At 42.6% G+C, this 21,102-nt stretch overlaps 1 protein-coding gene across 1 annotated transcript in view; it reads right to left on the reverse strand.

The window, feature by feature from the left end:
- Positions 1-7,764: 7,764 nt before the first annotated feature.
- The window catches only part of TNC (tenascin C), a 54,605-nt gene continuing 41,267 nt past the window's right edge, over positions 7,765-21,102 (reverse strand). The window contains exons 16-23 of the mRNA XM_070758200.1: positions 20,572-20,715; positions 18,968-19,098; positions 17,240-17,372; positions 16,046-16,197; positions 15,439-15,535; positions 12,930-13,091; positions 11,417-11,580; positions 7,765-8,135 (exon numbers count right to left, since the gene is read on the reverse strand). Coding sequence (XP_070614301.1) covers positions 8,025-8,135; positions 11,417-11,580; positions 12,930-13,091; positions 15,439-15,535; positions 16,046-16,197; positions 17,240-17,372; positions 18,968-19,098; positions 20,572-20,715 — 1,094 coding nt within the window. The 3' untranslated portion in view covers positions 7,765-8,024. The remainder of the gene's footprint in view (positions 8,136-11,416; positions 11,581-12,929; positions 13,092-15,438; positions 15,536-16,045; positions 16,198-17,239; positions 17,373-18,967; positions 19,099-20,571; positions 20,716-21,102) is intronic.

Raw genomic sequence — 21,102 nt, forward strand, 5'->3', positions numbered from 1 at the left:
TGCACGCCTTCGATTCATCTGCATTCTAATCGTGGAGAAAGACTATATTTCAAATCTTTTGAGTCCGCCCCCCTCATTTTTTTTGGAGTGATGCTTTGGATTGACTTATTCTCCAAAGCACCTGAGAGCAGGTACTACACAGAACAGGTAGAAAGACCTTAAAAAGAGATCCAACCTACGTGCTGTTGTAGTTAGCTCTGGCCCAGCTCCTGCCCCAAGGAATGTGCAGGTGGATGTGGGGGAGACATCCACATGCTGCAGGCCTGTTTTGCTCCCAGTGGAATCTGCCGAGGAAGTCTCCTCTGACCAAGAAGACATGAGTGACAGGGAGGAGGAGAGTTTGGCAGACAGCCCAGGAGGAGATCAATCATCTGTATCATCTCTGGATTCTGAACAAGAATTAATGACACATCCACGCATGCGTAGAGTGATGCATAGGAAGCAACAACTAAAGGATTATTACAAGAGAAAATGAGGCCACCTGTGGTTGGGTAGGGCTGCTGTAATTAGTGCTGCTGCTATAAATAGCAGCGTGTGGGTTTGGCCCTTGTGGAGAATTATCTGATCGTTGTGTTTCATGAATGTCTTGCTGATTCCGACCTTTGTCTGTTGACTTTTCACCACTTTGAAACCAAAGCAGAGCAAAGTGTGTTTCACTTCATGGAAAAAGAAGGGCTGTGACTTTCTTCACAGCTGCAAGCTAAGTACTTACGAACTGATAAAGGACTTGTACAAACTACCAGGTTGTTTTGGGACGAGTGCTCTTTGCAATACAAAAAGAGTGCTTAGTTTATTTTGAATTTGTATTTGTATTTATTAGATTTGTATGCCGCCCCTCTCTGAAGACTCGGGGTGGCTAACAACAATAAAAAAGACAATGTGAACAAATCTAATATTAAAAATAATCTAAAAAACCCCAATTTAAAGAACCAATCATACATACAAGCATACCATGTATAAATTCTATAAGCCTAAGGGGAAGGGAAAATTTCAATTCCCCTATGCCTGACGACAGAGTTGGGTTTTAAGGAGCTTGCGAAAGGCAAGGAGGGTGGGGGCAACTCTGATATCTGGGGGGAGCTGGTTCCAGAGGGTTGGGGCTGCCACAGAAAAGGCTCTTCTCCTGGGGCCCGCCAAACGACATTGTTTAGTCGACGGGACCCGGAGAAGGCCAACTCTGTGGGACCTTATCGGCCGCTGGGATTCGTGCGGTAGCAGGTGGTTCCAGAGGTAATCTGGTCCAATGCCATGTAGGGCTTTAAAGGTCATGACCAACACTTTGAATTGTGACCGGAAACTGATCGGCAGCCAATGCAAGCCACGGAGTGTTGAGGAAATGTGGGTAAATCTTGGAAGCCCCACGATGGCTCTCGCGGCCGCATTCTGCACGATCTGAAGTTTCCGAACACTTTTCAAAGGTTGCCCCTTGTAGAGAGCGTTGAGGCACACTGAGGCAGTAATTGCTGGAAAAGGGGTCCAAATAAAGTACTGGATACATATGCATGCTTATACTTTTCAGAGGTCTGATATTGTTCTATGTACAATCCTTTTTAAAAATTTATCACATGTAATATTCTAATTTTCAGAGATGGGGAATTTGGGGTTTTCATGAGCTGTAATCATCATAATTATGACAGATCACAGCTTGAACTATCTTACCTCGCATGTTACGAGTCTCTCTCATATATTAAATTTCACCATTACATTACTGAAATAAATGAACGTTTGCACGATATTCAAATTTTTTGAGTTTCACCTGTATAATTTAGAAGACATTTCCTGATATGGAACCTTTAACGAGGGGAAGACTTTGCTTCCAGACACTGGGTGCTCCAACACTGGAGGTTCAAAAAGAAACTGAGAATAATGTGTCTGGAATGGTACAGGTTTCCTCCTTGAGCAGGCAGTTGGACTAGATCAGTGATTTTCAAACTTTTTTGAGCCACGGCACATTTTTTACATTTAAAAAATCCTGGGGCACACCACCAACCAAAATGACACAAAATGACACTCTAAGACGCTCTCCTCTCTTTTTTCCATCCCTGTCTCCTCCCCCCCTTGTGTGTGTGTGTGTGTGTATACACACTCTTGAACCATTTCCAAAATTAAGTGAGGGCTGGGGTTTTTTTCTCTCTTATTCTTTGGGTGCTTTTTTATCATATTCTTTAAATCAAGAGTCACTTCTCTCTCTCTTTTGTTTCTCTCTCTTTCCTCTCATTCTCTGCCTCAATCATTTTCTCATTTCTTTATTTCCTCCCTTTTTGCTCATTTCTCTTGCTCTTTCCCCCTTCCTCTCATTTTCTCTCTCTCTCTCTCACTCACTCTTGCTTTCTTTCTCTTTCTCTCTCTCTCTTGCTCTAAGCAAAAAGTTGCGAGATTGGAACCTGAGCTTCCTTCTTCGCGGCACGCCTGACCATGTCTTGCGGCACACTAGTGTGCCTCGGCACACTGGTTGAAAAACACTGGACTAGATGACCTCCAACTTGGCTATTCTGTAATTTTCTACTTGAAGCTTATTTTTCCAACTTGCTATTCTGCATTATTTTCGGGGGGGGGGGGGGGGGCTGGACTATAAGTGACTCATTTCTCAAAAGTGGGGTTGCACTGCCATCTGGTGTTTCTAAATGGACATTTCCCATCAAGGCAATTTGGCAAAAGATTATACTCCGCTCTAAAAAAATAAAGGGAACACTTAAACAACACAATATAACTCCAAGTGCACCAGTTGCAGCCCTATCTGGACCGGGACTCACTGCTCACAGTCACTCATGCCCTCATCACCTCGAGGTTCAACTACTGTAATGCTCTCTACATGGGGCTACCTTTAAAAACTGTTCGGAAACTTCAGATCGTGCAGAATGCAGCTGCAACAGCAATCATGGGCTTCCCTAGGTATGCCCATGTTACACCAACACTCCGCAGTTTGCATTGGTTGCCGATCAGTTTCCGGTGACAATTCAAAGTGTTGGTTATGACCGATAAAGCCCTTCATGGCACCAGACCAGAATATCTCCGGGACCGCCTTCTGCCACACGAATCCCAGCGACTGGTTAGGTCCCACAGAGTTGGCCTTCTCCGGGTCCCGTTGACTAAACAATGTCGCTTGGCAGGACCCAGGAGAAGAGCCTTCTCTGTGGCGGCCCCGACCCTATGGAACCAGCTCCCCCCCGAGATTAGAATTGCCCCCACCCTCCTTGCCTTTCGTAAACTCCTTAAAACCCACCTCTGCCGTCAGGCATGGGGGAATTGAGACATCTCCCCCGGGCCTATACAGTTTATGCATGGTATGTTTGTGTGTATGTTTTTGCTTTTTAATAAGGGTTTTTTAGTGACTTTTAAATTATTAGATTTGTTATATATTGTTTTACTGTTGTTGTGAGCCGCCCCGAGTCTATGGAGAGGGGCGGCATACAAATCTAATAAGTAAGTAAGTAAGTAAGTAAGTAAGTAAGTAAGTAAGTAAGTAAGTAAGTAAGTAAGTAAGAAAGAAAGAAAGAAAGAAAGAAAGAAAGAAAGAAAAAGTAAGTAAGTAATTAAGTACGTAAGTAAGTAAGTAAGTAAGTAAGTAAGTAAGTAAGTAAGTAAGTAAGTAAGTAAGTAAGTAAATCAAACTTCTGTGAAATCAAACTGTCCACATAGGAAGCAACACTGATTGACAATCAATTACACATGCTGTTATCATAATGAAGAGAGAATTGAAGAATTGGAGTTGGATCTCCAACCTTGGCCACTTGTGGACTTCAAATCTCAGAGTTCCTCAGCCAGCCATGAAGTCTTCGACATGAAGTCTTCGACAAGGGGGGACATGATTGAAACATTTAAATATGTTAAAGGGTTAAATAAGGTCCAGGAGGGAAGTGTTTTTAATAGGAAAGTGAACACAAGAACAAGGGGCACAATCTGAAGTTAGTTGGGGGAAAGATCAAAAGCAACATGAGAAAATATTATTTTACTGAAACAGTAGTAGATCCTTGGAACAAACTTCCAGCAGACGTGGTAAATAAATTCACAGTAACTGAATTTAAACATGCCTGGGATAAACATATATCTACCCTAAGATAAAATACAGAAAATACTTTAAGGGCAGACTAGATGGACCATGAGGTCTTTTTCTGCCGTCAGACCTCTATGTTTCTATGTCTGGCTGAAGAATTCTGGGAGTTGAAGTCCACAAGTCTTAAATTTGATACCTCTCTTCCAGTAGTTGAGTGGTTATCATAGAGAAGAGGAATTGACTTATTCTCCAAAGCACTTGAAGGCAGGACTAGAAATAAAAAGTGGAAAATCCTTAAAGAGAGATCCAACCAGAACTAGGGAGAAATGTCCTGACGTGGAACAATTAACCAATGGGAGGGTTTGCCTCCAGAAACTGTGGGTATTCTGTCACTGTGGGTATTTCAAGAAGAGACTGGGCAGCCAATGGGCTGGAGTGGTAGGGTTTTCTGCCTGAGCAGGGAGCTGGATTAGATGACCTCCAAAGTCCCCCCAACTCTGCTATTTTGCATTTTTGGTACCGGTGGCTCCTTTCACAAAAGTGGGGCTGCAGTGCCATCTGGTGGTTCTGAACAGAAATTTCCCATCAAGGCTACTTGGCAAAATATTATAGCTACAGGTGAAATAATAGTGAATCACATATGAATCAAACAAATCTTGATTTTCACCACCATCAAATGAAACCACAACCTTTGTATTTGGGTGCATGGTGCACATGCCTCCTTGGTGCTGTTTTAGCTGCTGATGCAGTTCTGAACAACATCATCCCTCTCTTTCTCTATTTAGCTCTCTCTCGCCCTGTCTCTTTCTCTCTCTCCCTGTCTCTTTCTCTCTCTCCCTGTCTCTTTCTCTCTCTCCCTGTCTCTTTCTCTCTCTCCCTGTCTCTTTCTCTCTCTCCCTGTCTCTTTCTCTCTCTCCCTGTCTCTTTCTCTCTCTCCCTGTCTCTTTCTCTCTCTCCCTGTCTCTTTCTCTCTCTCCCTGTCTCTTTCTCTCTCTCCCTGTCTCTTTCTCTCTCTCCCTGTCTCTTTCTCTCTCTCCCTGTCTCTTTCTCTCTCTCCCTGTCTCTTTCTCTCTCTCCCTGTCTCTTTCTCTCTCTCCCTGTCTCTTTCTCTCTCTCCCTGTCTCTTTCTCTCTCTCCCTGTCTCTTTCTCTCTCTCCCTGTCTCTTTCTCTCTCTCCCTGTCTCTTTCTCTCTCTCCCTGTCTCTTTCTCTCTCTCCCTGTCTCTTTCTCTCTCTCCCTGTCTCTTTCTCTCTCTCCCTGTCTCTTTCTCTCTCTCCCTGTCTCTTTCTCTCTCTCCCTGTCTCTTTCTCTCTCTCTCCCTGTCTCTTTCTCTCTTCCTGTCTCTTTCTCTCTCTCCTTCTCTCTCTCTCTCTCTCCCCTTTCTCTCTCTCTCTCTATTTTTTTCCTCTTTTCTCTCTCTCGGCTCTCTCTCCTTCTTTCTCTGGATTATTAAATATTGAGTTCTTTTATTATATTGTTTCTTGCTAATTCCTAATAAAAACTGTTCTGGAGTAAACTCTACTTCCATTCCTATTATTTCTATTCCTATGTATTGTTTTCAGAAACCCTTAGCTTTGGGAAAAGCCCACCATTGGTGAATGAAGGTGCCTAACTCTACTTTGCACTTCCAATACTTCAAATTGGAATTTGGATATATTTTTGCCAATCGGCTTGGAGCTAAGTACCACCTGTAAAACATTTTATAATAGTTCTCTATCTCTGCAACTTCTTAACCCCATCAGCTGCATTTCGAAGGGTGCTAAGCAGTGATGGGCTCCTACGGGTACAGTCAGGTAGGCAGAACCAGTAGACAATTTTTTGTCAGGCATGCAGAACTGATAGAAAATTTTTGATTCCCCCCCCCCCCTTTTTTTCCCTTCTGGGCTCTGGGTATGTTTTTCCTATTGCTGTAAATGAGGTTGAATGTGTATAATTTTAGAAGAGCTGTGCATGCGTGTGTATACACATATACATATACACATACAGTTTATATAGTAGATAATGTACATTTTTGTGTGCCTGTGTGTAATATGTATGTACACATATGGCACATATACATAGAATTAAATAGTATATTTTGGATGCTCAGTAATAGTAAATGGATAGAGAAATTGTATCTCTTTGAGGCGAGGAGAGGCCAGGCAGCCTAACCCAAACCCGTGATGGGAGGGAGGGAGGGCAAGCAAGAAATAAAGAAAGAAAGAAAGAAAGAAAGAAAGAGGGAAGGAGGGCAGATGGGCAGGCAGGGAAGGAAGGAAGGAAAGAAAGAAAGAAAGAAAGAAAGAGGGAAGGAGGGCAGATGGGCAGGCAGGGAAGGAAGGAAGGAAAGAAAGAAAGAAAGAAAGAAAGAGGGGGGCAGGGCAGGAAGGAAGGAAGGAAGGGACGGTGAAAGGAAGAGGAAGAAGGGATGGAGGGAAGGAAGGAGAAAGAGGAGGGAAGGATGAAGGGAAGGAAGAAAAGTGAAATAGTCCAAGAGAAAATTAAAGCTGCTGCTTTATGATTGAGTGAAATTGGTATTTTGAATAAAAACTGATCTGCATCCATTTAATACATAAATATATTTACACAAACACACAAGCCCACAATGGCACTGCTATTCCAACACAACCCTGACTTGGCACATAAAAGAGTACAGCTCTAGGGCAACGGCGAAGAGGGGCGGAGAGGGCGGCATACAAATCAAATAAATAAATAAATTTTAAAAAGAAAAAAAACCAAACCAGAAATGTCTATAAAAGTAAACTTGTGCTTTTATTTATCAATTTTAAAAAAAAATTACAATCAGACACCGTCCCATTGAGTTTTCAAAAACCATGGGCTTCTATTCTTTTTTTCTTTTTTTTTACAAAATGACACAAATTTAGCTTATTATTATAATCTTCCTCCTTCCCCACCCCCATTTATATTAATAATATTAATTTTTTAGGTGGAACTGTTTCCTCCTGTTTTCCTGGTACTGAGAAATGGATGGACGGACGGACAAAGAGATGGCAGAAAAGAGATATTCCAGAGGTTGAACTACTGGTTTGGAATAGACGCAGACACCGTTTTTTCGTTTCTTCTGTCTTTCGTTGTTTGTGGCTGGTTTGTTTAAGCGAGGGGGGGGTTAAGGAGAGAGAAGTCCTTCCGTCCTGCAGCTTCTGCTCCTTTTCCTCTGAGCCCCCCCCCCCGAAAAGTTTCAAGTCAACAAAAGCCCTCAATGAGAGAGAGAGAGAAAGAGAGAAAGAGAAAGAAAGACAGAGAAAGAGAGAGAGAAAGGGAGGGAGAAAGAGAAAGAAAGAAAGAAAAAGAGAAATACTGTATATATAGAGAGAAAGGGAGAGAGAGAAAGAGAGAGAGAGAAAGAAAAAGAGAAAAGAGAGAGAAAGAGAGAGAAAGGGGGAGAGAGAAAGAGAGAGAGAAAGGGGGAGAGAGAAAGGGGGAGAGAGAAAGAGAGAGAGAGAAAGAAAAAGAGAAAAGAGAGAGAAAGAGAGAGAGAAAGGGAGAGAGAGAAAGGGGGAGAGAGAAAGGGAGAAAGAGAAAGAGAGAGAGAGAAAGGGGGAGAGAAAACGGGAGAGAGAGAAAGAAAAAGAGAAAAGAAAGAGAGAGAAAGAGAGAGAGAAAGAGAGAGAGAGAGAGAGAGAATGAGAGACTGCATAGAAATACATCCCTCCCTCCCTCCCTATTCCAAAATTATCTTCTTTGGTGCAAAGAAAACCATCTATGGACAAGGAAAGAAGAATGCTCCACTGAGTACGCTACATTCTGAATTTCCCACCCTCAACCCACCCCCCAGGAAAAAAAAAATAGAAGCTGGTCAAAGAGAGCCAAAGTGGATTCTCAGACAACACTGATGCTTTGGTACACGGTCTCAGCTTTGTCACCAATCTCTCTCTCTCTCTCTCTTTCTCTCTCTCTCTTTTTTTCAATTTTTCTTGGGGTGGGGTGGGGAGAAAGCACCCCGTCTTTTTTATTTCCACCCTTTTGTTCTGGTTTTTCCTCGGTCAACGCCAAAAAAGAAATGAAAAATGAAAAAAACAACAACAATCCTTTATGCTCTCTTCTGCCTTCCTTCCAAGTTCCTAAAGCTGGAAGGGCGCAGTTTCATCTCCGCAAATGGAATGGAGTGCTCGTGGCCTTTCCAGTGGAACCAGTTGACGCCCTGAAAAAGATGAAAGAGATAAGATGAGGTCGGAGGAGAGGGGCAGTCGATCACACCAGGAGCACGGATGGGGAGGGGAGGACTTGCCACAGCCATCTTCCTGTGGGCAATTCGCCATGGCCAGCTTGCTACTCACGGCCAACTCACCATGGACAATTAACCATGGCCAACTTACCATGGCTAACTCAATATGGGCAACTCACCATGGGCAACTCACCATAGCCAATTAACCATGGCCAACTCACCATGGCCAAACCATGGCCAACTCACCATGGCCAAGTTCCTATGGCTATCTCACCACAGCCAACTCACCATGGCCAATTAACCATGGCCAATTAACCATGGGCAACTCATCATAGCCAATTCACTATGATCAACTCACATCATGGCCAGCTCACCATGGCCAATTCACCATGGTCAATTAACCATGGCCAATTCACCATGGGCAACTCATCATAGCCAACTCACTATGGTCAACTCACATCATGGCCAAGTTGCCATGGCCAATTCACCATGGTCAATTAACCATGGCCAATTAACCATGGCCAATTAACCATGGGCAACTCATCATAGCCAACTCACTATGGTCAATTCACATCATGGCCAAGTTGCCATGGCCAATTCACCATGGTCAATTAACCATGGCCAATTAACCATGGCCAACTCATCATAGCCAACTCACTATGGTCAACTCACATCATGGCCAAGTTGCCATGGCTGACTCACCATGGACAATTAACCATGGCCAACTTACCATGGCTAACTCAATATGGGCAACTCACCATGGGCAACTCACCATAGCCAATTAACCATGGCCAACTCACCATGGCCAAACCATGGCCAACTCACCATGGCCAAGTTCCTATGGCTATCTCACCACAGCCAACTCACCATGGCCAATTAACCATGGCCAATTAACCATGGGCAACTCATCATAGCCAATTCACTATGATCAACTCACATCATGGCCAAGTTGCCATGGCCAATTCACCATGGTCAATTAACCATGGCCAATTCACCATGGGCAACTCATCATAGCCAACTCACTATGGTCAACTCACATCATGGCCAAGTTGCCATGGCCAATTCACCATGGTCAATTAACCATGGCCAATTAACCATGGCCAATTAACCATGGGCAACTCATCATAGCCAACTCACTATGGTCAATTCACATCATGGCCAAGTTGCCATGGCCAATTCACCATGGTCAATTAACCATGGCCAATTAACCATGGCCAACTCATCATAGCCAACTCACTATGGTCAACTCACATCATGGCCAAGTTGCCATGGCTGACTCACCAAGGCCAATTCACCATGGGCAACTCACCATAGCCAATTAACCATGGCGAACTCGCCCTCACTAAGTCCCGATGGCCAACTCGCCCTGGCCAAGTCCTGATGGCCAACTCTGCATAGCCAATTAACCATGGCCAACCCACCATGGCCAACTCATCAAGGCCAATTTGCAACAGCCAACACATCGCAGCCAATTCGCTGTGGGAAAGCTCACTGTGGGACAATTTTACCAATTCTGTTTAATTGTTTAAAACGAATAAAAATTAGTTTATTTTTTGCAATTCACATTTCATTCTGTCCCTTTTTTGTTTAATGATTTCATTCCATCCATTCTTTGACATTAGTGTAACTCTTGTCCCCCAGTGAGTTGAGTCCTGCAGAGTGAGTTGGTTGTGGCAAGTTGGCAGAAGCTTGTAAACCGTGGGGAGCGATGTGGAGTCTTTGGTGACCTCTGAGCTGGGTTGTTTTTCTTGAAGGCCATACTAGGAACATCTTCTAGGCCAGGGGCAGTGTTCCCTCTATTTTTTTGGGGGGGGGGGGGGGCGGAAAAGTATAGTGTCTGAGCGGCAGTCTCTTCGGGACTGGGCAGCACAGAAATAATAAATAAACAAACAAACAAACAAACAAATAAATAACCCACCCTGTTTTGCCTCAGAGAATTTCAAAATAAAATACTGTACTGTGTGTCTATAACAGTGAGCTCATAATAGGGCAACTCTATCAATATCAAAATGCCACTTAAATAGTTGAGCTAGTTTCAAACTAGATTTTGATTTTCTTTCTCTCTTCCTTACTCCCATTCTTTTTCTTTCTCTTTTCCTTCCTCTCTTTTTTCTATCTGTTTCTCTCTCTTCCTCTCACTCTCCTTCCCTCTCACTCTTTCCCTCTCGGCTTCTGGGCAGGTTTGGAAAACTCTGAGTTGATGATGATTTTTAAGTGAGCAATTGCTCACTGCTCAGCTTAGAGGGAACTATGGCCAGGGGTCCCCCAAACTTTTTACACAGGGGGCCAGTTCACGGTCCCTCAGACTGATTGATATGGAGGGTCGGACTATTAAAAAAAACCTATGAACAAATCCCTATGCACACTGCACATACCTTGTTTTAAAGTAAAAAGCAAAATGGGAATGTACTATTTAGAGGGGGGAGAAGGTCTGAAATTCATATATGTTTATGTTTTGTTTTTAATTTTCTTTTGTTAACATCTGATTGGCTATACAAGGTTTTCTTGGCTTATGAAAAATGTATAAAGAAAGAAGGAAGCACTTTAGCATAATGGTTAATAAGTTAGAAATATAATTGGTGTTGCACTTTTTGAAGGAACATTAAGGAGGAAATTTAATTAAAAGAAAATGAATGTAACTGGATGACAAAATTAGAAAAAAAAACTTTTGCAACTTTTTTGATGATTGATATTAGTTACTAACAAAATACCGCATTTTATTCATAGAAAATTAGATGGTACACTGTGTTGTTTGAATGTATGTTGAGAGAAAAATTAAAAAAAATTACCCCCAAAAAAACAGTCCTTCCTTCCTCTGTCCCTCCATTCATTTCTTCCTTCCTTCCTTCCTTCCTTCCTTCCTTCCTTCCTTCCTTCCTTCCTTCCTTCCTCCCTCCATTTTTCCTTCCTTCCTTCCTTGTTCCCCCCATTTTCCTTCCTTCCTTCCTTGTTCCCTCCATTTTTCCTTCCTTCCTTCCTTCCTTCCTTCCTTCCTTGTTCCCTTCATTTTTCCTTCCTTCCTTCCTTCCTTCCTTGTTCCCTCCATTTTTCCTTCCTTCCCTCCTTCCTTCCTCTCCACTTCTCCCTCCCTCTCTTTCCCTTTTCTTTCTTTCTCTCTCTCTTTTTCCTGTGCTCTTGTCACTCACTGTCGGGTCGGATAAAGGGCCTCAGTGGGCCGCATGTGGCCCACGGGCCGTAGTTTGGGGACCGCTGTTCTAGGCTAATGGATGAAAATGGACTCATTGAGAACAACTTACTTGGCTGTGACTGTTGTCTCCATACCGACCCATAAGGTTGACTCGGTGGCAGTTTTTGTACCAGAATGCCCCTTTGTATGATAAGGCACAATTTGTGATGGCGGAGTCGTTGTCCTTGTCGAAGGTGGAGAACGAACGCCCACTGTGGTACCCCATGGAATCACCTATGTGATGGGAAGAGAGGAATGTTTTCAAATAAGGATAGTCATATACCCTGTTTTCCCCAAAACAAGACATCTCCTGATAACAAGCCCAGCTGGGCTTTTGAGTGCATGGCAATAAGGCCAAGGACTTATTTCAGGATTCAAAAAATATATAAGACAGGGTCTTATTTTCAGGGAAAAACAGTAATTAATGGGGATTATTATTACTATTAGGTCATGGAGCACTGGGTTATTAAAACAAGAGACAGACGTAGCTAAGAGAAGAGAATATGTGCTGCTCAAGGTTTCTCGCAGATGTTTCCTTGCTCAACTAAGTAACATCATCAATTCCACCAATTCCACCAGGAAGTGGGGTTTTCAGAGAGTAGTAGTAGTACTGTGTCGTCTTTGGTGCTTTGGACTTGGTTAGGTTCTTGCTGACATTTGATTACCTAACTAAGTAGCATCATCAGTGCTAGAAGGGAGTGGGGTTTGTGGAATGGAGGAAAAAGAGAAAGGGAGGAGGAGGAGGAAGCAGAAAAAGAGGAAGAAGAAGAAGGAGGAGGAGGAGGAGGAGGAGAAGAAGAAGAAGAAAAAGAAGAAGGAGAAGGAGGAGAAGGAGGAGGAGAAGGAGGAGGAGAAGGAGAAGAAGAAGAAGAAGAAGAAGAAGAAGAAGAAGAAGAAGAAGAAGAAGAAGAAGAAAAAGAAGAAGAAGGAGGAGGAGGAGAAAAAGAAGAAGAAGAAGAAGAAAAAGGAAAAGAAGAAGAAGAAGAAGAAGAAGAAGAAGAAGAAGAAGAAGAAGAAGAAGAAGAAGAAGACGACAACGACTATTGTGGGGTGCTTGGTGCTCTCTGAGCTTGGTTGCTTTCTTGCTGATTTTTCATGACCCAACTGTATAATATGACGGCTAGAAGGGAAAACGATTCATGACGAGGAGGAGAAGAAGAAGGGAAAAGAGTAGGAGGAGAAGGAGAAAAGAGAAGGAGGAGAAGGAGAAAATAATAGGAGGATGAGGAGAAGGTGAAGGAGAAGAAGAAAAAGTAGGAGGATGAGAAGGAGGAAAGAGTAGGAGGATGGGGAGAAAGAGAAAATAATAGGATGAGGAGAAGGAGAAGTGGGGAATTGGAGGACATGGAGGTGGAGGAGGATTATGGGATCATCAGTACTCTTTGAGCTTGGCTGTTTTCTTGCAGACATTTCATGACCCAAGTAGATAACATTCCCCAATGCTGATGATGCCCTGATTGCTCATGGATGATGTTGCCTAGTTGAGTCATGAACCATCTGCAAGAGAACAACCAAAGAGCACCGAGGACCTCAGAGAAATAGCTGCCAATCCTCCTTGTCCCAGAACAAACAGAAAGATCTACCTGCGTCACCACTGTAGCCATCTACTTTCAGCCGATAGCGTGTCCTGGCATCCCCGACGGTGAACGTGTTGTAGAGAGCGTAGGCAGTCTCGCCGCGGTCGCGCAGATCCACCCTCAGCTCATAGGGGCCTTGGGAAGTGATTTTGTGAAGCTTGTCCAGCCCTGCAAACAACAAAACGATGGGCATTTTTGTCTTACTCTAAGGCAGTGGTTCTCAACCTTTCTAAAGCCGCGACCCCTTAATGCAGTTCGTCCTGTTGTGGCAACCCCCAACCATAAGTCTAGCGCCAATTCTCCCAACAGAGCTTTAAGCTGATTGGCAGGAAGGTCAGAGGGACAACCCCACTGTAAATGCCTGATTGGTCAGATTGTAAAAATGTGTTCCAAGGCACCAGAAATCGACATTTTAGTTCCTATCATTGTAGGAAATTTGTTTTTTCCCATGGTCTTAGGCGATCTATGTGAAACAGTCGTTCGACCCCCAAAGGGTTTTTTAGGAAAATGCACATTAGAACTCAAAGATTCATCTGTCAAGGAGATTTGTTGTTGTTGTTGTTGTTGTTTTAAAAAAATCAAAATCTGCAACAGAATGGATTGTTCATTGCAACTTCTTAAGTTCTTAAGATCCAGGTATGGAGGAACTGAGACATCTCCCCTGGGCTTATACAGTTTATACATGGTATGTTTGTGTGTATGTTTGCTTTTAATAATGGGGTTTTTAGTGTTTTTTTAAATTATTAGATTTGTTCTTACATTGTCTTTGTTATTGTTGTGAGCCACCCCGAGTCTACGGAGAGGGGCGGCATACAAATCTAATTAATAATAATAATAATAATAATAATAATAATAATAATAATAATAATTTAATGATAATGATAATGATAATGATAATGATAATGATAATGATAATGATAATGATAATGATAATGATAATGATAATGATAATGATAATGATAATGATAATGATAATGATAATGATAATGATAATGATAATGATAATGATAATGATAATGATAATGATAATGATAATGATAATAATATAACTTACATGGATGAATTGCATACAAAAAAAGTGGCATACCATATTTTTAAGAGTATAAAAAGCACCTGAGTATAAGATGCATGGCAGTATTAGACGCACCTTAGTTTGGGGAAGGAAAATAGAGGAAAAAATCTACCCATCAGGTATTCATCTGACTAGCATCCTTAGTCTGGTCAGTTTCTTAGACTTAGCATTCTAAGTCCGGTCAGTTTCAGCATATTATTTTATCCCTGGGTCAGGGCTGAAAAAAATCCTTTTTTCAGAGGGAGTAACAATGAAAACAAGCCTGCAAAAACATAGGAAAAAGACTTCTTCGGAGGGAGTAGGAATGAAAAAATCCTGCAAGATGGGAAGATCATTAGCACCTGGTTAGGGCTATTAAAAAAACCTTCTTCGGAGGGAAAAGCAATGAAAACAAGCCTGCAAAGACAGGGCTAGGAAAAAAACTTCTTCAGAGGGAATAGGAATGAAAAAATCCTGCAAGCTGGGAAGATTGTTAGCACCTTGTTAGGGCTGAAAAAAACCTTATTCAGAGGGAATAGCAATGAAAACAAGCCCGCAAAAATGTAGGGTTGGGAAAAAAACTTCTTCGGAGGGAGTAGGAATGAAAAAATCCTGCAAGCTGGGAAGATCGTTAGCACCTTGTTAGGGCTGGAAAGAACCTTATTCAGAGGGAATAGCAATGAAAAGAAGCTGCAAAAACTTAGGGCTGGAAAAAACCTCTTTGGAGGGAGTAGGAATGAAAAAATCCTGCAAGCTGGGAAAATCATTAGCACCTGGTTAGGGCTGAAAAAAACCTTATTCAGAGGGAATAGCAATAAAAACAAGCCTGCAAAAATTTAGGGCTGGAAAAAACTTCTTCAAAGGGAGTAGGAATGAAAAAATCCTGCAAGCTGGGAATATCATTAGCACCCTGTTAGGGCTGAAAAAACCTTTCTTCAGAGGGAATAGCAATGAAAACAAGCCTGCAAAAATTTAGGGCTGGAAAAAACTTCTTCAAAGGGAGTAGGAATGAAAAAATCCTGCAAGCTGGGAAGATCGTTAGCACCTTGTTAGGGCTGGAAAGAACCTTATTCAGAGGGAATAGCAATGAAAAGAAGCTGCAAAAACTTAGGGCTGGAAAAAACCTCTTTGGAGGGAGTAGGAATGAAAAAATCCTGCAAGCTGGGAAAATCATTAGCACCTGGTTAGGGCTGAAAAAAACCTTATTCAGAGGGAATAGCAATGAAAACAAGCCTGCAAAAATTTAGGGCTGGAAAAAACTTCTTCAAAGGGAGTAGGAATGAAAAAAATCCTGCAAGCTGGGAATATCATTAGCACCCTGTTAGGGCTGAAAAAACCTTTCTTCAGAGGGAATAGCAATGAAAACAAGCCTGCAAATCGTTAGCACCCTGTTAGGGCTGAGCAGCACTGATATAGAAGAACTAGCAAGTCTTGATTGGCTCCATGAACTTCGTATCCACCTACCTATCCAGAACTCATTGTTGGGATCTCCAAAACCACTCTCGTATGTCCTCCAGTTCTGGTAGAAGTTGACTTCGCCGTTTTGCCTTCTCAAAAAGACCTGGAGAAATCCCAATGCAATCACAGTAGTCATTTAAGAAGAGTTGTAAACGACCTGAACAGAACACTGACAAGGACAAGTTACTTAACCTTCCTTAATAGGGGTTCTTAATAGTGTAGGAAGTTAGCACCCACCCCTCTCCTAGGAAAAGGAGATCTTGTAGGAAATATGAAAAGGGCAAAATATGTCCCCTAAAAGGGAGGTAGAAACTCAGCCCCCGCACCTTTTTCAATGGGCCATTAAGTCCTGGACCAGTCTATTCTACGTAACAAAGATCTACCTCCTTCAGGTTGAGCCATAGTAGGAATTGCCTGAAAAGCCAACTCCACATAAACTCTCTACTGTATGGATTTAATATTCAGAGAAGTTAAAGTATGGCCAAGGGTCCCTCAGAGGTATGGGAGAAGCTTCTACCCTGTCTTAGGTTCTCCAGGTACTGGTGCAAATCACACACACACACACAAACTGTAAAGAAGGGCGGAGGAAAAAGCCCAAGAGAGAAATACGTACAATCCAACCGCCTCCATCAGAACTCATGTCGCAGTACACTTCGAGAGGCTGAGATTGATTGCCGTTGAGATAGATGGTGTACAATCCAGAAGCAATTTCTCCATTCAGCAGAGCTTGGGAGCAGTCCTTGGGATAAGGGTACAGAAGCCCAGCTGCAGAGAAGAGAAGGGAAGTCAAGGCATGTTGCAAATTATTATTCATATCTGTTCTGCCTGACTGGCTCAGCAATGTGTAATAATCCAATGAAAAGAAATCAAACACACAGGTGCTTTGGTAAGCAGCAAACTTGTATTAGATAAACAAAAATAGCTTACTCAAAAAACAGTTCTTAATGTCCGAAAAACAATGCAAGGCTTACTTCAGCTGCATACAAAAAAAACACAGGGAAAAACAAACAAAGACAACCTGGAATGAACAAAGACGTTTCAGGAGTCCTTTTGAATCTTTGGAAGTGAACAGCAAGTCCCAGAGTTTTCACCTCCCATTTGTCTGACAAAGCTGGGTTGAAAACTCCAACGGCACAGAAACTTCGAAGCAGGAACCACAAAACAACACAGATAAACAGCCACAGTTTGCCTTGGCCCCTGTTCCCTTTTTATCCCCTTAGCCTTCATTAAGGGAAGCACACCCAGCCCTGGTGCTCCTATAATGACTTATAATACTTCTTAAAGCGATCCCTTTGTTGCATAGCTCTTTGGTTATGTAAATCAATATATTGCTCTGCAGACGAACTGAGCGAGGCCAAATCCCCTGGGCTGTCTGCTGAATCCTCCTGGCTGTCTGCCACATCTTCCTGGCTGTCTGCTACATCTTCCTGGCTGTCTGCCACATCTTCCTGGCTGTCTGCTACATCTTCCTGGCTGTCTGCCACATCTTCCTGGCTGTCTGCTACATCTTCCTGGCTGTCTGCCACATCTTCCTGGCTGTCAGCCAGGCTCTCACATTCACTTTGTGCCGCGTCTCTCCCATCTGTGGGAGCAACAGCTGGCCCAGGCCCAAACACAACAATATCTACTGACTATCTGCTGGATATCTGATAGAATTCCACATTTCCTTTGAGTATGCATATCCTTGATAACTCAGGGGTCACCCTGCATATTCATTTATAAGGGGAACAGAAGCTGTACCATTCCCCATATAAATGCATTGAAAAGAGCGTGGATACGTCTTTCTTTGGAAACGCTAGTCCCTTACTTGTGGTGAACGTGGTCTGGATGAAGTTGCTTTTTAACGTGTGGAGCAGGGCCTGGAGCTTTGCGGTGTACAAAGTGGAAGAACTCAAGTCCACCAAGGCGTAAGAAGTAGATTCGGGCCCCAGGATCACTTCCTGCCAGAGAAATAAATGCAGAAGACAAAAAAGAAGAAGAAAAGAATGAAGATGGACGCGGGTTGAATAATTCGTGCAAATTAAATGCAACAGTTCCGTAGGCTGATGGAACCCGGGCTGCAATTTTTATCCCAGGTTTACTCCATTCCCATCCCTGGATTTGGAATGCTACTTATCCAAAAATTACATGTGAACATACCGTATCTAAAATGTCTCTAGTATACCTGATCTAGTCCTGAATGGTTTGGAGCTAATCAAAATACACAGAGCTGTGAAAATGGAGGCATTGATCGACAAATTGACTGTTTTCTAGAAGGTCATAACCAGTGAAGGGCTGCAATTTTTTTTACTACTACCCTGTGGGCTTGACTTATTTTGTGGGTATGGTTCACTGGCCATGTGACCAGGTGGGAATGGCTTGACGGTCATGTGACCAGGGGGGATGGCTTAAAGGACATGTGACTGGCTTAAAGGTGGCCAACCCTTCCTGGCATCGGACCAGAATATCTCCGGGACCACCTCCTGCCGCACGAATCCCAGCGACCGATTAGGTCTCACAGAGTTGGCCTTCTCCGGGTCCCATTGACTAAACAATGTCGTTTGGCGGGTCCCAGGGGAAGAGCCTTCTCTGTGGCAGCCCCGACCCTCTGGAACCAGCTCCCTCCTGAGATTAGAACTGCCCCCACCCTCCTGGCCTTTCGTAAACTCCTTAAAACCCACCTCTGTCGTCAGGCATGGGGGAACTGATATAACTTCCCCAGGCCTATATTGTTTATGTATGGTATGTTGTGTGCATGTTTTTTAAATTATGGGTTTTTAGTTTTAATTATTAGATTTGTATTGTACATTGTTTTTTTCTATTACTGTTGTGAGCCGCCCCGAGTCTACGGAGAGGGGCGGCATACAAATTTAATAAACAAACAAACAAACAAACAAATAAATAAACTTGACGTCACTCACGTCCAGGGTTAGGGTGCCTGTCCTCTCCTCGCTTCAAGAGAGATACAATTTCCCTCTCTATTTAATATTACTGAACCTCCAAAATATACTATTTAATTCTATGTATCTATGCCCTATGTGTACATACATATTACACACAGGCACACAAAATATTATTTATTATACACAAAAATATTATTTATTATATAAAGTATATGTACACACACACGTACAGAGCTCTTCCAAAATGATACACATTCAACCTCATTTACTGCGATAGGAAAAACATACCCAGAGCCCAGAAGGGAAAAAAAGAAAAAAATTCAACATTTTTCTACCGGTTCTGTGTACCTGACCATACCCATAGGAGCCCATCACTGGTCGTAACCCACCAGGACTAACTTCAGAACTTCATTTGCATTTGAAAGACAAAAGCCACTCTTTTGAAGACAGCAAATTGAAGACAGTTTAATTTCCACTGCTAACATCCATGCTGTCTTCACAATATTATGGAAGCACCGTTGCCTTCCATTTTATCCCTTTTATTTCGCAGTCTAGCCAATGGAAAGGTCAGGAGAAAGTCCTTTAAATGCCACAGACAGAGCAGAGATACTCCATTGATGGACCAATTCTGGACCAATTCTGGACTTCCTTACCTTGATTTTGCCATCGGCAGATTCATAGATCAGGAGGTAGCCTGTGATGGAGCCCTGGGGCGGCTTCCACGTGAGCAGAGCTGTTTCAAACTGGACATCAGAAGCAGTCAAAGATCTGGGAGCATCAGGACCTAATATTACATAAGAAGAAGATGGATTGCAGAAATCCGATTGATGGAACCCCATCAGCATAAATCTAACTGGTAACAGGTCATCAAGATCTGGCAAAGTAGAGATGATGTGTCAACCACATCCTTAACAATGCCCAAGAACCAAGAATGACACATATAATTACTCAAATAGTTCCTTTTATTGTTTTTCGCCTACAGACGGAATCTTGCCAGACTAAAGCAACTTATTGGCATAACTTGAGACAGACTCTGGGAATTGCTAAGGGGACGCCATTTTAACTCCCTTCCCATCAACCAAACTTTCCCCTTTTGCTGTCTGGAAAGCAGTCTCTCCTTTCTGGGGATCCAGACTACATTTCCACCACATCACTTAAAACTTTTGAAAAAGTGCTAACTAGTTTGAGAGGCCCAAAATGTACAAGAGGCCTGACCTCACTCTGCAATCTTTATGAAATATTTTCTTTCTACTGAAACGAAAGGATGGATTTTTTTCAGCATTCTAGGAAGCTTCCCTTCAGGTCTGAAGCTTCCCAATAGGGGTTTCATTCCATTTAAGACAAGACAAGATACCTGTATTGTCACTTTTTTCTGTGAACACACTGGTACACATTAGAAAAATGAAATTTGAATGCCTGCTCTTGAAAGAAAAATAAATATATAACCATGCACGTACACACACACACACACACACAAACACACACACACACACACACACACACACAAACAAACATATTCTCTCTTTCTTCTTCCTCTTCCTCTTCTATCTATCTATCTATCATCTATCTATCTATCTATCTATCTATCTATCTATCTATCTATCTATCTATCTATCTATCTATCTACCTACCTATCATCCATCTATCTATCTATCTATCTATCTATCTATCTATCTATCTATCTATCTATCTATCTATCCACCCTTCCACCCACCCATCTGTCTGTCTGTCTGTCTGTCTGTCTGTCTGTCTGTCTGTCTGTCTGTCTGTCTGTCTGTCTGTCTGTCTGTCTGTCTGTCTGTCTGTCTATCTATCTATCTATCTATCTATCTATCTATCTATCTATCTATCTATCTATCTATCTATCCACCCACACCACTCACACACCCATCTGTCTGTTTGTCTGTCTATCAATCTATCTATACACCCCCCCTCTCTCTTTTAATCACAGTCCATTTTGAACACATTGATAACCATCTGTCTGAAGTTGTGTAGGGTTTCCTGCCTAAGCAGGGGGTTGGACTAGAAGACCTCTAAGGTACCTTCCGACACTGTTGTTATTATTATTACTTAACCGAAAGGAGTCTTCAGTGTTAACAAGGCTGATACTAAATGATACATATTTATATCTCCCTTTACTGTTTTGGAAGCTCCCCGAATAGCAGGCTGCTTTGGGACATAGAAAACTGGATTAGAGGTCATAATTTGATCCAACTTCAGGGATCTCAGTAAATGAGACAAAACCCAGCCAGGTTACCTGTGATGAAATTGGTAGAGAGGACCCTGCTTTTCTGAGAGCCTTTGATGGCTTGAATCTTGAGGGTGTATTCAGTAGCTGGTCGAAGGCCAATGAGATCGTATTCCATGGTGTTGCCGGATACCCTCTGCGTCACTTCTGTCTCTAAACAACCAAGAAGGACAAAACATGTGATAAATGAGCAAAGCGTGGATTGTTCCCCTTGCTTGGCTTATTCTAAAAAACAAAACAAAACCATGAACATTCATTCATGCCAGTGTTTCCCAACCTTGGCAACTTGAAGATATCTGGACTTCAACTCCCAGAATTCCCCAGCCAGCATTTGCTGGCTGGGGAATTCTGGGAGTTGAAGTCCAAATATCTTCAAGTTGCCAAGGTTGGGAAACACTGATTCATGCAATGCTTGTGGATGTTGATAGATTTCATGCAGGAATAATCTGTGCGGTGCAGAGTAGAGTTGCTGAGCTCAGTGTGGTGTATTAAATGTAAAAGATGGCATTGGAAGGTTGGTTGGGGGAGAGGGGGGGAGAG

Source organism: Erythrolamprus reginae, chromosome 8 (assembly GCF_031021105.1).
Source record: "Erythrolamprus reginae isolate rEryReg1 chromosome 8, rEryReg1.hap1, whole genome shotgun sequence".
Classification (NCBI taxonomy): Eukaryota; Metazoa; Chordata; class Lepidosauria; order Squamata; family Dipsadidae; genus Erythrolamprus; species Erythrolamprus reginae.